Raw genomic sequence first — 15566 nt, forward strand, 5'->3', positions numbered from 1 at the left:
ACTTAGTCATTATTTTTAAACAGTTCTTTTCTTATTTGACACCTAAGTATGTTGTTAGTCTAATGAAGGAAAACTGGAGAAAATCAGAAAATATTTGGATACGCTGTTATAAAAAAACTGGAGTAGGTTGGGTAAAAATGTTGAAAATTTAATTTTCAAATGCGAATATCTCCTAAGAGACAATTGATAGCTACGACTAGGTATTTTGTAGCACTCGATGAATAGATTTTGTGTCGTAATTTTTTTGAAATCGGAACACAAACGAAGAAATAGGATCATTTTAAAAATGTAACATACCCGAGGTGTCCTACTTTGAGGGCCCTTGGTCGCGCCCCTGGTGGGCCCATGAGATCCGCGTTCAAAACTTAAACTCGACAACACTTCTTCTTTGCGCATGTGAACTTTCATTCAAACCAATCTAACCGTTTAGAAGTTACAGATTTATTTCCTTCTTTTTTTCTATACCACTGTGTGTCGCTTACGATAAAATTTTACTGTAAAATATAAACATTGACTTACGATAAAATCTTACCCCCTATATTTCTGATGTTATTAACAATTTTGATATTCTGAGAACGCTAAAACATCATTCGGTCCATAAAATTTTAATTTCTGCAATAAAACAAAAATTTTAAAAATGTCGCTTACGATAATTTGGCTCTAAGGGCTCGATATATGTAAACTATTATCATTATTCGTGGGCCTACTTTGAGCCCACATAACGCCGCTCCTGGAAAATTTGTAGGGCCCATTTTAATAACTTCAATTCGAATACTCCTTGGTTACGCTCGCGTCAAAGTTTATCCCGATCGGACCAGACGTTGATTCTGCCCCACTGTGCATAGTAATGAGTGTTCATCAACTTGTAGAAAACGTATTTCAAATATCGGGCACCAAAATGTCTGTTCCGCAGTGTAATTACTATCTATAAGGGATACATTGACTACTTGCTTAACTGTTGGGTTAAAAACGAAATTTTACCAAATGCATTATAACAATTAGATTTTTTCTGAAAGTAGAGTTAGGTTTTTTTGACAGCGTTGCACTTCTTGTTATTTTTGTTTGTATATAACCTTCTTAACGTTTTTCGTAAAAAACAAATTAATTACAATTCATGAAATTATAAACCAATATATTATCAACACACTATTCTAAATAAAGAATTACTTCTCACATTTGTCGTAGCTGGATAGTGAGAAAGGGAAGTTTGGTTTCAATTATAATAATAGCTTTTATCTTATCAATTTATTAATATCTTAACATTAATTATAAAAAAAACACCAAGTCTTAATGAATTTTATATGAGTTTATTAAAAGATTTACAAGTTAAACCAAGTAGACATTTCAATAATTTCCTACAACAAGTAAAAATCACAAAAAATTTAACTGATCGAATCATACTAATGACAGGTGTACTCCATAATGCTGCTATTGTTATCATTCTCGTCCTCTCAGTGTGTTTCTTCTTAAAGGATTTGTATGAAATTGATAAAACTCCATGAATGGATTTAAGTGTAAATGTTTGTGACTGGTAATGAGAATTTCAATTTTTAGATATTTCTTTTCCTTTTAATGTAATTGTTGCTACTGTGGAGTAGATTCCAAGTATTGCACGTGTGTTCTATGTACGCACAAAATGTCAATGATGATGAGCACGATAAGGAAGTAATGTTGAATCCTTTTTGTTGTCCTCCTCAGAAGTTAAAGCTAAGTCTAAGCTATTAGTGCTCTTGTCATTGGGAGTTGCGGAAGTGGTCAGGTCTCTTCGTTTACGTTTGCCTAAAATAGTAGCACCCGGCGCCACACCAGACACAGTGCCCAATTGTAACAGAAAGGGATTGCTGACCAAAGCAGCAGCTATACCTAAAACAGCAGCACTGGCCAGAGGTATGAGAAAGCTTTTGGCTAAAAGGGCTTTTTTTGATATGTCTGGATGAGATTTGTGTACAGCTGGTTCATGTCCTTCTGTGTAGGAGTAGGCTGGATAGTCGCCACCACCTGAACTTGAATAGTGATTTTTGCCACCATAAACATCGAATGGAATGCCTTCTGCTGCAGCACTACTGCCGTAATAACTACCCGTATGAGCAGTAGAAGCCAAACTGCCACCATAGTGTGCACTGGTGGGTATGTATTCTACATGATGTTCTTTTTCACCATAAGGACGACTTTCATATGCATAGCCACCATTTGAGCTGCTACTGCCGCCATGCTCTGATGTACCATAATGTCCTAAGGGGGCGATTGTGAGAGAAAGAAAAGAAAACACAACCGAATGTAAATTATGCAGTTTTTTTTTGCCATTCCTGTTCACAAACTCATTTTGCAGTTTGTTGGAGGTGTAGTGTAGTGAATGTGTTTGAGTATGTTGGCATATTGCCTTGATTACGCATTCATATCACTTACCCACGCTGATTCTATCCTGCAGAGCACCTTTTTTATTAAACAGAGCTCCCACTTTCCCTTTGAGATGTTGCCAAGAATTGTAACTGTTGGCCAAATGTACATCGCTGTTATCTTGTGTCCCACTACCTCCTCCACCACCAGCTCCATTGTATTTGTTATGATTGTTGTTGTTGTTATTGTAGTTGGAATTGTGAGTGTCTGGAAATGCTATGGGCCTGGATATAAAACCATTTGAGGGTTTATAATTGTTACTGTTGTAGTGTGGAGGTGCTACTGTTGATATGAAATGACCTGTTGATCCAGGACCTCTATAAGTAGAAAAATAATTATGAAAAGAAAATTATTTTCCATTTTTTACAAGTTGAAGCTATTTTTTTGTAAAGAACTTAATATTTAATGGAATAATTTAATGCAATGTCATGAAAATACTTTAGTTTAGTTTTTTTGTGGGCTACATAAGGACCTCTACTTTTCTGAATGAGGTATTATATGCACAAGCCAATAATTTGTAATGATTTTGGAGATTGGAAAGATAAAGCTTATATTTGTATTAAAACAATTATTAGAATTAAAGAACACTTATATTGAGTGAGCATCCTTCAAGTTTAAGATTTAATTATGAATCTCAGATGCTCAGAGATCTACAGTGGTGGCCACCAATTTAAGACAAATACTTGAATTTTTTTCATCAACTGAATTTTAAGTGCGATAGAGCCAAAATAACAGGACCTCTAAGGGTATGAAATTTATTATTAATGTTTCTAGTTTCTGAAAAATGTTTGGAAACATTTTTTTTGGTCAAGTTTTAGAAAAAATATATGTGTTCGTGGTGAATATGTATGAATTGACACAGTCGAATAAAACACACTTGTGTGTTAAAACAGTCCTCATGCATACATATTTGTGGAAATATTTGAAAAAATAATTGACAATCACGTGGAATTTAGCAAACAATTTTGTCTTAAATTCCTGGCCACCACTGTATTTGTAGGATATGATACAATGGATATAACGACAAGGAAAGGGATGGCAGAGAAGTAGAAAGAAATATAATTTAACTAGGTGGTACAGAATGCTAACAGATCATCATTGCCTTTGGGATGTGAAAACTCCGGAATACTACAATACTTTGTATTAATACAAATCAAAATTTCAAAAAGTATTTGAAATTGTAAATTTGATTTTGTATTATAGACAATGAAACCTTGATAATAATACAAAGTATTGTAGTACAGAACCTTTAAATGACTGCTTTTACACAGGGCAAGTTTACTTGAAGCAAGTCTCTTCGATTCCCTTTTAAACTTGCTCGTCTGTTTAAACATAATAGACGCCATAGTGAAGATAGAAAACAAAAGAGAATTGAAGAGACTTGCCAGTACAAGCAAGTGTGTACCCCTCTTCTTTCTTCTTGCCTCTCTCTCCTATAAACTCTAGACTTGCGCAAGAAAACTTGCCCTGTGTAAAAGCAGAAAATGCCTTTCTAGTTTCCTACTTGAGTCAGAAACTTCAGGAAAGCACAGACATTTCCTACATACATAGTAAACTGTAGGGTTAAACTAAAACAATTTCGTTTGACTGCTTTTTTAGTCATGCAAAAATTAGTTTTAGGTATTTCCCTTATGGTCACGTAAATTACCGGGGCATTAGAAAGTTGTTGTCGCATATAAAAAGGATCTAGTCATAATACATGTGACTATACATGATTGTCCACCATCACATGATGATGATGATGACGATGGGTTTATGCGATATATCGGTGACATTGTGTGGAATATTTGTCCCTGTACTGGGAGCGAGACTTTAAAAGTATGAATTCATTGTCATGTAAAAAATTGTTTATGGTATATGGTATGAATAAAACGCCAAAACTTTTGTTTTAATCTAATAATATTAAAGAACATCAAATTTTATTAAATACCAATATTGAGTTTCATTTTTAATGTTGAAGAGGCTTGGAACTTTTGATCATAACTTAATTAACTCTAAACAATTGTGCTGATAAACTAGCTTGGACTTTTGTTGATGAAGAACCACTATAATTTATCGAATTTCGTTTTTTGTCCTCGTTTGCTAAACATGAATTTCTTGAAATTCATTCAAAATCGGTGCATTCTCGTAAAATGGAGATATGGTTGGGCTTTAGTTCTACTTTCATACATTTATTATTTCATTAACATTTGCTCATCAGATTGATTTCTTGAATATTCCTTAACTTGGTTCAAAGAATTTTTAAATACCAAAAGCTTTCCACAGAAATTTCCAAGTTCAAAAAAAATTTATTGGAAACAAGCAAATGTTCGCATATTTCAAAGGAAGAACAGAAACCAACACTTAGAGAATTGTTAAGCTGTTAACTCTGAAGTGATCACCACCTTGTATTTGACAAGATCGGGGCACATTTAGTTTCTCCCAAACTTTGGTATCATTGTGATGCCCTGTGCTTATTATACCATTCGTCATATGTCCCTTGGATACCGTAACTTTCCACCATTCCGTAGTTTATCCTAATTGCCCTTTGACAAGTCATGACAATAAGTATTTGCAGATCAAACGTTATTTTGTTCTCAAACATCGTACAATAAGTAACAGAGGACATGCTCACTTGTCATCTTTGTTGCCTCATATCCATTGATACTGAATTTGTCCTGCTACCACCTTTATTGACATAATTTCGTCTTAAAGTATGCTACCGTAAAATCTGATCTATCTGGCATATTTGTCATAAAACCTGGATCGAAAACTATTGTGTTAATATCTATATTGACGACAGATAAATTCCAATAGTTATTATGTCCACCATGCACAACATCGGAATACACAATTCTGCGAAAAGCCACAATGGAAATTTTTGAGGAACCTAGATAAGATTAATAGTTTTCCAACAAACTAAATTACAGCAGGATCAATTTCCAATTGAAGGATCCAGGGAGGCAACTAAAGTAAATTTCTTATAGATCAGGGATCTTTATATATGACTAACTTATGAGTGTAGACATATTGAGTACCTGGTCTGAGGGATGGAATATATGTTTGTGGCAACCATATTTATGATGAATAATTTTATCATAATATGTTGTTCTCAGATTATGATAAGCCTTAAGCCGAGAGCACAATAATATGATAAGTTATTCATCATATGAATGGTTGTCACAAACATATATTTGTTTACTGTAACCATATATATGGTTGATACAATCATGTGAATCGTAAATTAACCATATTATGGTTACCACAATCATGTAAATGGTTACTGTGACTATAATATTGTTAAAAATCTTGTAACACTATTTAAATGGTTACAGTAACCATGCCCAACTATATTTTTTCCCTGCGTGTATGCTCAGATATATAACATGCTTGCTATATACAGCTTGAGACTTTATTGTGATGAAGGATTTCCAGCGATTCCTCACTTTATGAAGTCAGTTTAGTACCATTGAGAGTCTTCAATAATCCAAAAGTTAAAAGAGTGCTGAAAAATATCACACGTAAGTGGGAGATTTCTTATATACTGTTACAGAAGTCCACGCTTTGGATTTCCCAAAACGATCAATGTCATCGAAGTTGTTTGCACATGAAACATTTCGGAGAAATAATTAAAATCTTAGGAAATTACTGGTCTAGATATCTAGGTACTTAGAGGTGTAGTAATCCTTGTTTGTAATTCTAATCAAAACAATTCATACATTTAAACACCAATTTTGTATTGTCACCCACTCACTCATGCACTGCCAAAAGTCAATGGATTTGCAAAATAAAAAACATTGTGTTCATAATTTGTTGCTTTTAGTCCTTTTTAGCCATTTTTTACTTTTACCGTTTCCCTAGATTTTTATCGCAAAAAACAGAATTTGTTCAAAAATGTTTATATTCATTTCACTCTTGTCTTTTTTTGTGGAACAGTTGGGTTTTGTTTGTAAAATGTTTCCAAGCGGTTGAGTTGTTTGTTCGGGAGGTTGTAAAAATATTTCAGGGTTTTACTACATTTCAAAATTATTGTTATAGAAGGAGGAAACCCTTTGCTTCCTATCCCCTATCTTCCCTTTTTCTCAATGGAGTAGTTTTAGTGAAAGTTTTTATTTTGTGTAACGTTTAAACTTTGCACTTTTTATAATCTGTTTTATATGTTTTTAGGAATGTTGTTTTGCGTTATTTTTTCTGCACCCAACATGCAGTAAAGAATGTTCAATTCATGTTTTATATTTTTACTCCGTGTTTTTATTTTTTGGGTAACAGAGGCAGGAGTTGTGGTATTAGTTTGTTTTATATTTTTATTAGTTGAAACTCACTGCAAATTCCTAACATTTTATCGACTATGAAAATATTACTTGTATGTTTGGCTTTTTTCGATTATTTGTTTGGTTGTCTGCTATTATTTCATGTAGTCATAAATTTATTTAACTTATAACTAGGGAAATAAGTTTTAGAAAAAATATTTTTGGTTTTCTGTGTCTATTGACCGCAAATATTGTAATTTTTGGGGGAAAAAAGGGTGTTATTGATAAAGGATTTCTGTAAAATTGACAAACAATGGGGAATATGTTATTTAATATTTCATATGAATTATTGTGGATTATGGGTTGAAGCTTTCTGTGATATATTTTAAATTAAAATTTTAATAAATTTGGTTGTAACGAAAATAAAGGATGTCTATTGATTTAATATTGGTTATCAGAAACAAAAGGCTTTTCCAACATAATACTGAAAGTTTAGGAACCGAAAAGGCTGGCTTTCGCCCTAAAACATCAGTGTAAAAAATTTGATGATACTAATCGAATTTTCTGTAGAATGGAGAACTCTTCTTGACATGGATTTCACAGATTTTTAGAAAGCTTGATGTAGCTTGTAAAGGTGTTCAACTAAAGATTTTACTCCCTGAGCAAAAACGTCAATAACGTAAATCGTGTCCGATAGTTATGATCACTAATATCGATTTTTATATGAAAAATCAAAAATCACTCATATATCCTTATTAAGAGGTCCTAGAGGAAAATGGACAATAATCTGTGATCACTCATATTTCCCAACAAATATCGATTTTTATATGAAAAATCTAAAATCACTCATAGATCGTTAACCAGAAGTCCTAGAGGCAAACGGACAATAATCTGTGATCACTCATATTTCCCACCACATCCAGCAAGAGGTTCTAGAGGAAAACGTACAATAATCTGTGATCTCTCATATTTCCTACTAAGTATAGATTTTTATATGAAAAATCTAAAATAACTCATAGATCCTTATTAAGAGGTCCTAGAAGAAAAAGGTCTAAAATCAGTGATCAATCATGTTTCCCACCAAATATCGATTTTTATATGCAAAATCTAAAACCACTCATAGATCGTTAACAAGATGTCCTAGAAAAAAAAGGACTAAAATCAGTGATCACTCATATTTCCTACCAAATATCGATTTTTATATGAAAAATCTAAAATCACTCATAGATCTTCATTAAGAGGTCCTAGAGGAAAAAGGGCTAAAATCAGTGATCGATCATGTTTCCCACCAAATATCGATTTTTATATGCAAAATCTAAAACCACTCATAGATCGTTAACAAGATGTCCTAGAAAAAAAAGGAATAAAATCAGTGATCACTCATATTTCCTACCAAATATCGATTTTTATATGAAAAATCTAAAATCACTCATATATCCTTATGAAGAGGTGCTAGAAGAAAAAGGATAATAATCTGTGATCACTCTTATTTCCCACCAAATATAAAATAACTCATAGATCAAGACTAGAGGTCCTATAGGAAAATGACTAACATAAGTGATGTTTCCCACCAAATATTGATTTTTATATGAAAAATCTAAAATCACTCATAGATCCTTATTAAGAGGTCCTAGAAGAAAAAGGACTAAAATCAGTGATCACTCATATTTCCCACCAAATATCGATTTTTATATGAAAAATCTAAAATCACTCATAGGTTCTTATTAAGAGGTCCTAGAAGAAAAAGAATAATAATCTGTGATCACTCATATTTCCCACAAAATATCGATTTTTATATGAAAAATCTAAAATCACTCATAGATTCTTATTAAGAGGTCCTAGAAGAAAAAGGATAATAATCTGTTATCACTCATGTTTCCCACCAAATATCGATTTTTATATGAAAAAACTAAATAATCTGTGATTACTCATATTTCCCACCAAATATAGATTTTTATATGAAAAATCTAAAATCACTCATATATCCTTATTAAGAGGTCCTAGAAGAAAACGGACAATAATCTGTGATCACTCACATTTTTCACTAAATATCGATTTTTATATGAAAAATCTAAAATCACTCATAGATCCTTATAAAGAGGTCCTAGAAGAAAAAGGACTAAAATCAGTGATCACTCATATTTTACATCAAATTTCGATTTTTATATGAAAAATATAAAATCACTCATAGATCGTTAACAAGATGTCTTAGAAAAAAAGGACTAAAATCAGTGATCACTCATATTTCCTACCAAATATCGATTTTTAGTTAAAAAATCTTAAATGACTCATAGATCGGTAACAAGAGGTTCTAGAAGAAAACGGACATTAATCTGTGATCACTCATATTTTTCACTAAATAAATCTAAAATCACTCATAGATCCTTAGTAAGAGGACCTATAGGAAAACAGGCAATAATCTGTGAACACCTATATTTCCCACCAAATATCAATGAGAAATCTATAATCACTCATAGATCCTTATGAAGAGGTCCTAGAAGAAAAAGGATAATAATCTGTGATCACTCATATTTCCCACCACATATCAATTTTTATATGAAAAATCTAAAATCACTCATAGATCGTTAGCAAGAGGACCTAGAGGAAAAAAGTATAATAATCTGTGATCACTCAAATTTCCCACCAAAATACATTGAGTAACATGTTTCGTCTCTATGTTACCCTATGTCTGAAATCTTTCACTGAATGTGAAACTTTTGTTATATAATTTAACTTTGAAACGAAGAACTTTTGTTTTCATTTTCACTTTTTACCCACCGATAAAACTCTGGTGGAGGATCATAACTTTTGGCTGCAACTCCAACTGTATTTGCCGATGATAAATCAGTTGTTTTTATATCTCGTTTAGTTAATCCTTCGGACTCCACAATTACACGTGCCGAAGTTGAACGTTGCAATGTTGAGGTGGGTGTAGGCGAAGTTGTAACTTCATTTTTTAAATCTTTAGCATTAATTGTAATTAAAAATACATTAAATATTAATAAGAACACCACGTATGTATTAATAACTAAGGAATTCATTTCAAAATCAAATTAGTTTAGTTTTTTGTTTTTTTTTTTAATTTTGAATTTAAAACCGTTTCTTTATCGTTTTTATCTTTTCATACAACTTTACCGTACGCGTTAATAAAATCAACTGAAGTTGTCACCTTAAAAAACATAAACTTATATAAAAAGACTTGTGTTGTAAATGTTTTTGAACCAAAATATTTTGAAATTATGAAAATGTAAGTAAATTCATAAAAGCGTATTACGAACTACATGTATTTTGTAGAAACAAAGTAGGACATACACAATTTAAGCCTAAAATTGTAGGGGGAATTTGCTTGTAACTGAAGTTTAAGTTAAAAGAAAATGCAAAACAACGAAAAAAATAAATAAATAAAACAATTATATTTGAAATTAAAATTGTTTTAAGTTTAAGACACAATTTCAGTTTGTAATCATATCGTTGGTATTTGAATTAAGCAAAACAATTAGTAACGCCAGTTGTAAACTACTTACTTTTACAAGTAACATTCATTCATTTAGTCTAAATTCATATATAAATTCATATAGACAAATAAATATGTATGTTTGTATGTATTTCTTGAAATACCCACATGTTGCTCAAAATTATTTGAAAACTGAAATCATTGTACATCATTATTTGTTGTTGGAAAATGTTTTTCATAATCATCCATTTACCTTTGAAACAAGTTGCCACAGTACATTGCCACTTATTTTTATTTTTCTGCCGTAAAATGTCATTTAACTTAAATTTAATTTGAGGGTTTAATCACTCCCACATACATATGCTCAGCATATGTATGTGAGATTGTCTCTGTTTTCTTTTGTGATAATTATTTAGGTTTCATGTCTGAGTTTTTGGAAGATTTTTTTTTATCATCTTATTAAAATGTGTTAACTTTTATTCAATTTGTGCGTAATTTTTTTTATTTAATTAAAGTCAAAATACAGTGAGAGACAATAGAAATGAAGGAGGAAGGATTATGACCCACCTGTAATTGCTTAAATCCTTATCAGTTAGGATTAAGCAATAGTGATCATATTTTGTGCATATTCTAAGTGAGCAGGCAAGATTATCTTAAGGGTTAACGTTTTCCGATTTTAGTAAAAATTTCAGACTTTATTTAAAATTACATGACCTATAATATTCTGAATAGGTTTTACTTAAAAATCATAACAGTAAGGAAATTCGGCACATTCGCCAAAATATGGCCAAAAAATTAGTTTTTCTCGAAAATTGCAAAATTTAAATTGCAGGTACGGAAAAACTTAGGAGGTATTGTCATAAATTTTTCACATTGTTATTCCCTATTATGTTGTAAATAAATCTCCATGTCTTGATCAAAAAATTCTAAAATTTGTTTAACAAAATTTTTAAAAATTTGAAAATGGAGTTTTGAAACTGCTGTTAAAAATATAATGTTTTTTAGTCATACCTGCGAATAGGTTAACGGTATCCTACGAAGACAAAAACTCATATACAAGTAAATATGGATATATTTTAAGTAAAAATAAGCTTTTATTTTAATATTTATCAAAATACTTTAATTTTGTTCCTACATTTCATGTTCTAGTGGCCTGAGATACGTTAATGGCCTGGCGATTTTTTAATAACTTTAACAATTTTTAACCAATTTTTGTGTTTTATATCTTATTAGAACGACAATTACATAAGCATTTCGATTCTTTTAAATTAAATAGCAAAAGTAGTTATTTAATGGCAAAATTTTTACAAAAACTGAAAAAATTGCATTTTTTCCCCTTGTAAATGCACCTCAAAACTAAATCGCAAGTCGGCACGGGTTGCAATCATGATAGAAAGACAAAATTTCATATTTAACTATAGTTTTATATAGTATATACAAAAATAGAGGGTATGCGTTCCAAAATTCCAAAAAAAGATTTTTTGGGACACTCTAGTGATCAGTACGAGTGAAGTATTTCTCAAGCCGTTTTAAAAATCCGTCAAGCTTCTTTCGATACTTGAACAATATTAATGTTTAATTCAGCGGACAACATACAGAATTCTCATTTGCATTTGTTCAGAAAACTTTCCATTTTACTATGATTTAGAGCAAGTCTACATTCATCCGGCTATATAGATAAATTGACAGCTTTGCAGTATATATCTTATAGCCGTCAGACTACAAGATAACTTTACAGCCCCTCAAACTTTAGCATTGACCTCAGCTTCAGGTCCCATAGAAATCGTGACAGCAGGTATAACTTGATGAATCCCAAGTTCAGGAGTTTAATCTGTGTTTTAACCCAAGATAATGCCTCTCATTCTGTGCGGCAATAGCATATACGTAACAAGTCCTAGCTACATAATTAATTTCCATGTTTTCAGACGAAAAGACAATGAAGTTTTTGTTCATAAATCCTTCGGAAAAACATGAGTGCCCTTTTCCTTTTTAGAAATGGTTAACATTTTCGTGACTCTTCACCAGACAGGAATATATGATACTAGTGAATTCTCAGTACACGGAGCTATGAGATTCGATACATTCTGAATACCTTTAGATATAAGATCCGAACAGCTCAAACTAATATTAAATACTCAAAATTTCCAAATTCTGTTTATCAAAATATCTCGTTAATTCCATTTAACTCTCTAACTCAAGCAAATGTATAAGAATTGGCAGAAAATATCTGCAGTAAATATAGGTTTCCATAGACTCCTTCTATGTTCTTATAGAATTAACTTCTTAATATTTAGATTGAATTTCGAAAAACAGAGAAACGTCTTGATATAAACTAATTATTTCAACTATTATATCGAGGGCCTATACCTACCTTGTCAGTAAAACAGCTCTCATATTTGGTGTGTATTTCATAACAAAATTAATTTTTTTGCTGTTTTATTTGCATTTTTATTTATTCTCATTTTTATTGCATTCTCTATCTTATACAATTAATTTTTTCCGAATGCACAATCCTCTATCTCTTCAAATAATTAATTTTCAAATATTTTTTTGGAATAATTTCTTTTTGCAATTCATGTTTTCTTACCAATTTTTGCAGGCTGAACATGAATTTTACATTTTTCAATCATTTATCAAAATAGCGAATGACGATTCTGAATTGAATTACCATAAAAATATTTTACCTTGTGTTTTTGGAAAATATAATGTCTATGGCATGAAAATAAATGGTTAAAGTTGGAGTTTGCTTAAAAAAGTGTCTACTTTTAAAGTGTCATCTATTATTTTACTATAAGTTACACCAATCTAACTCCAAAAAAGCTAAAAAAAAACATTTTTTCTATAACTTTTTGTTTCATATTGTTTATTGTTAAGTTTTTATCTTATATTGTATTATTAGCCGTTATCTTAAGTAAATCTCGGTAAAAACTGACAGATGGCATAAATGAAATCAAAATAATTTAATTTTATTAAAATGCAAAATCCTCTATCTTATCATTTTCATACAAACACATTGAATATTTTTAGAAGAAAAACCCTCTATCTACCATAAAGTCCACAAAATTGCTAAAATGTTGCACTAAATGTTGCAACCAATTATTTGTGGGATTCTGTAGTTGCTTTAAAAAAGTAATACGCGAAAAAAACAGTTTTTCTTCTCTCCTGAAAAGTTGTGTTTTTCAAGATAGACATTTCTTTAGGTTTAGAAACAACAAATAGTCACTCGGTCCTAAATCCGGAGAATATGATGAAAGAGGGAGCATTTCAATGTTTGCCACTGCACATTTTGTTCACCCCATTGTGAGCAAACGCGTCTGACGTCTTGCGGAAAGCTTTAATCAAAATTGAAACCACTGAGCCATGTGAGATGTCTATGGCTTACACAATCTTTGGCACTTTCAATCTCCAATCAGCCAACACCATTGTTAATTTTTTCAATTGTTCCCGGTGTAGAGACCTCAGCTGGGCGTCCAGAACGTTCGGCATATTCCGTGCTTGTGAAAATGAAATTCAGTAAACCACTTTTTTACCATTGATATTGATTTTTTTTCCACAAAAAAGAATGCTTTATGACCAAATGAAATTTACTTTTTTCCAATTTCTCCTCAAGTCACGAGGTAGTGTTCTATCAATGGATGTCAAACATAAATTAAATGACGCAGCTTGTTCAAATTCTGGCTGGAGTCAATTGACAGATGCCTGTTGACAGGAGTAGTGTTGTCATTTCAGTTAAGAGCCGGTAAATTAAAAAAGTCGCGGACTTATTGACCCATCCTCGTATTTTTTTACTTATACGACAATACAAAATATGGAACTGAAAGCACCTCTTTATTGCGAAATATGGAAAATCCTTTGATCCAGCTCACAAAATACTTATGCCAGGACAAATATTTTGAGAAAAATTATTTTAGAATGAATTAAGCTTTTATATTAGTTTAATGAACATAGTTTCTTGTGACTAGTGAATCCTAGGAGTCGGTTTAAACATTTTCAAAATCTATTTCCACAATAGTCATTACGTCTGGCCGTCTTCCGAAAGATTGAATGAGGAATATTCCGTTTGCTTTCATCAGCTGTATCTCATATCTTAGACACTATGTAAAATTTTAAAATATTACACAATACTGGATTTCCCTAAATAAAATACGATTAGTTTTTCATTTAACTTTTCTGTTAATTGGCTTCCATTTTATAAATATAATATTATATTGTTATATAACTATTGCTAATTTCGATAAGTTGCGCAAAATATGATTAAATTAAAAAATTAAATTATTATAGAAAACCTGCTTAAAAGGCGGAACATTAAAATATAAATTTTAAAATTTGTTTAAGCTAAACAACAACTAAATTTAGTTTAGGCGGAACTTTCATTAAGTTCAATGTCAAAGACATACTGGTATCACATAAATACATATATAAATATACAGTTTTTATGATTTTATCATATAAGACAATAAGACCACACTATACGACATTTATAAAACATGTAAAATGTAATCAACGTAAATAATATTGTCTCCAAATCCCCAGCCAAAATATACTTAATACAATAAGAAAATGATTTGTATTTAATTTTATGACGATAAGCCGAGAACCGAAAATGTAAATAAAAATACCCGGAATGAGGAAAGATCTTATAAGAGAATAACAAAAATAATGAAACAAATATTTTATTTTCCTATTTGTTTGTTTGTGGTTGTGACACAAAATGGCCATAAAAATAGTTTTTACATAATTGAAGTGAGTGTGTGTGCGTATGTTTCCGTTTCCTTTTTTGTCAAGGCAGAGGTATGTGCAAGAATGTCTGTGTGTGTTATTTGTTTGCAAAAGGTCAGGAGGGTGTTGATGTTGATGGTTCTTTTCCTGTTTCTGTTTCTGTTTATATTTTTTTCATTTGTCACCCTCTTTCCTTTACCATTATTTGGCAACATTCTTCATAAATGGTTTTTTGGAAGAAATATTTTCCTTTTTTTGTTACGTTACGAGCATTGTTGCTGTTTGATTTTCTTTTCATTTTTGCTTTAATTCATCCATAATGAGTTTTTGTGGTTTTTATGTGAAACCACACGAAATGTTATTTTGTTAAGCTTAAAATGCAAAGAAAAAATCCCTTAATTTCCTCGATTTCCATAGTTGCTCCATTAAGTTCATAAATTCATTTCAATCTCGTTAAAATTCTTGTTGACGAAAACCACAAATATTTTCATTACTTTAACTGAAAACTAAAATTTTGTTAATTTCCCTGCCAGTTGGTTTTAGCCTTTTTTAGCAGTTTTTGTTTAACAAAATCAAACATTATTTATGGCTAAAGTTTAAGAGCAAGTTAATTAGTTTAACACCAATTTGAATTGTAAAGAAATATGAAAATAGGTTTAAAGTTTTAACAGAAAAAATGTGTTACAATTTATAGTGTTTGTGCAAAGTTTTTATTAATTTTTACCAAAGATTTGCAGAAATTATGTAGGAAATTTGTAGAGATAAAA

The 15566-nt window shown here is 31.0% G+C and overlaps 1 protein-coding gene across 1 annotated transcript; it reads right to left on the bottom strand.

Annotated features, from left to right (window-relative positions):
* Nucleotides 1-1594: 1594 nt before the first annotated feature.
* LOC135957534 (uncharacterized protein DDB_G0283357-like) lies at nucleotides 1595-9691 on the bottom strand. Its single transcript, XM_065508304.1, has 3 exons — nucleotides 9405-9691; nucleotides 2407-2714; nucleotides 1595-2232 (listed from the first exon to the last, which is right to left on the bottom strand). Exons 1-3 carry the CDS (start codon nucleotides 9665-9667, stop codon nucleotides 1640-1642), a joined length of 1164 nt encoding a protein of 387 aa, XP_065364376.1. The 5' UTR covers nucleotides 9668-9691; the 3' UTR covers nucleotides 1595-1639.
* Between the last annotated feature and the right edge of the window lie 5875 nt (nucleotides 9692-15566).

Source organism: Calliphora vicina, chromosome 4, assembly GCF_958450345.1.
Source record: "Calliphora vicina chromosome 4, idCalVici1.1, whole genome shotgun sequence".
NCBI lineage: Eukaryota > Metazoa > Arthropoda > Insecta > Diptera > Calliphoridae > Calliphora > Calliphora vicina.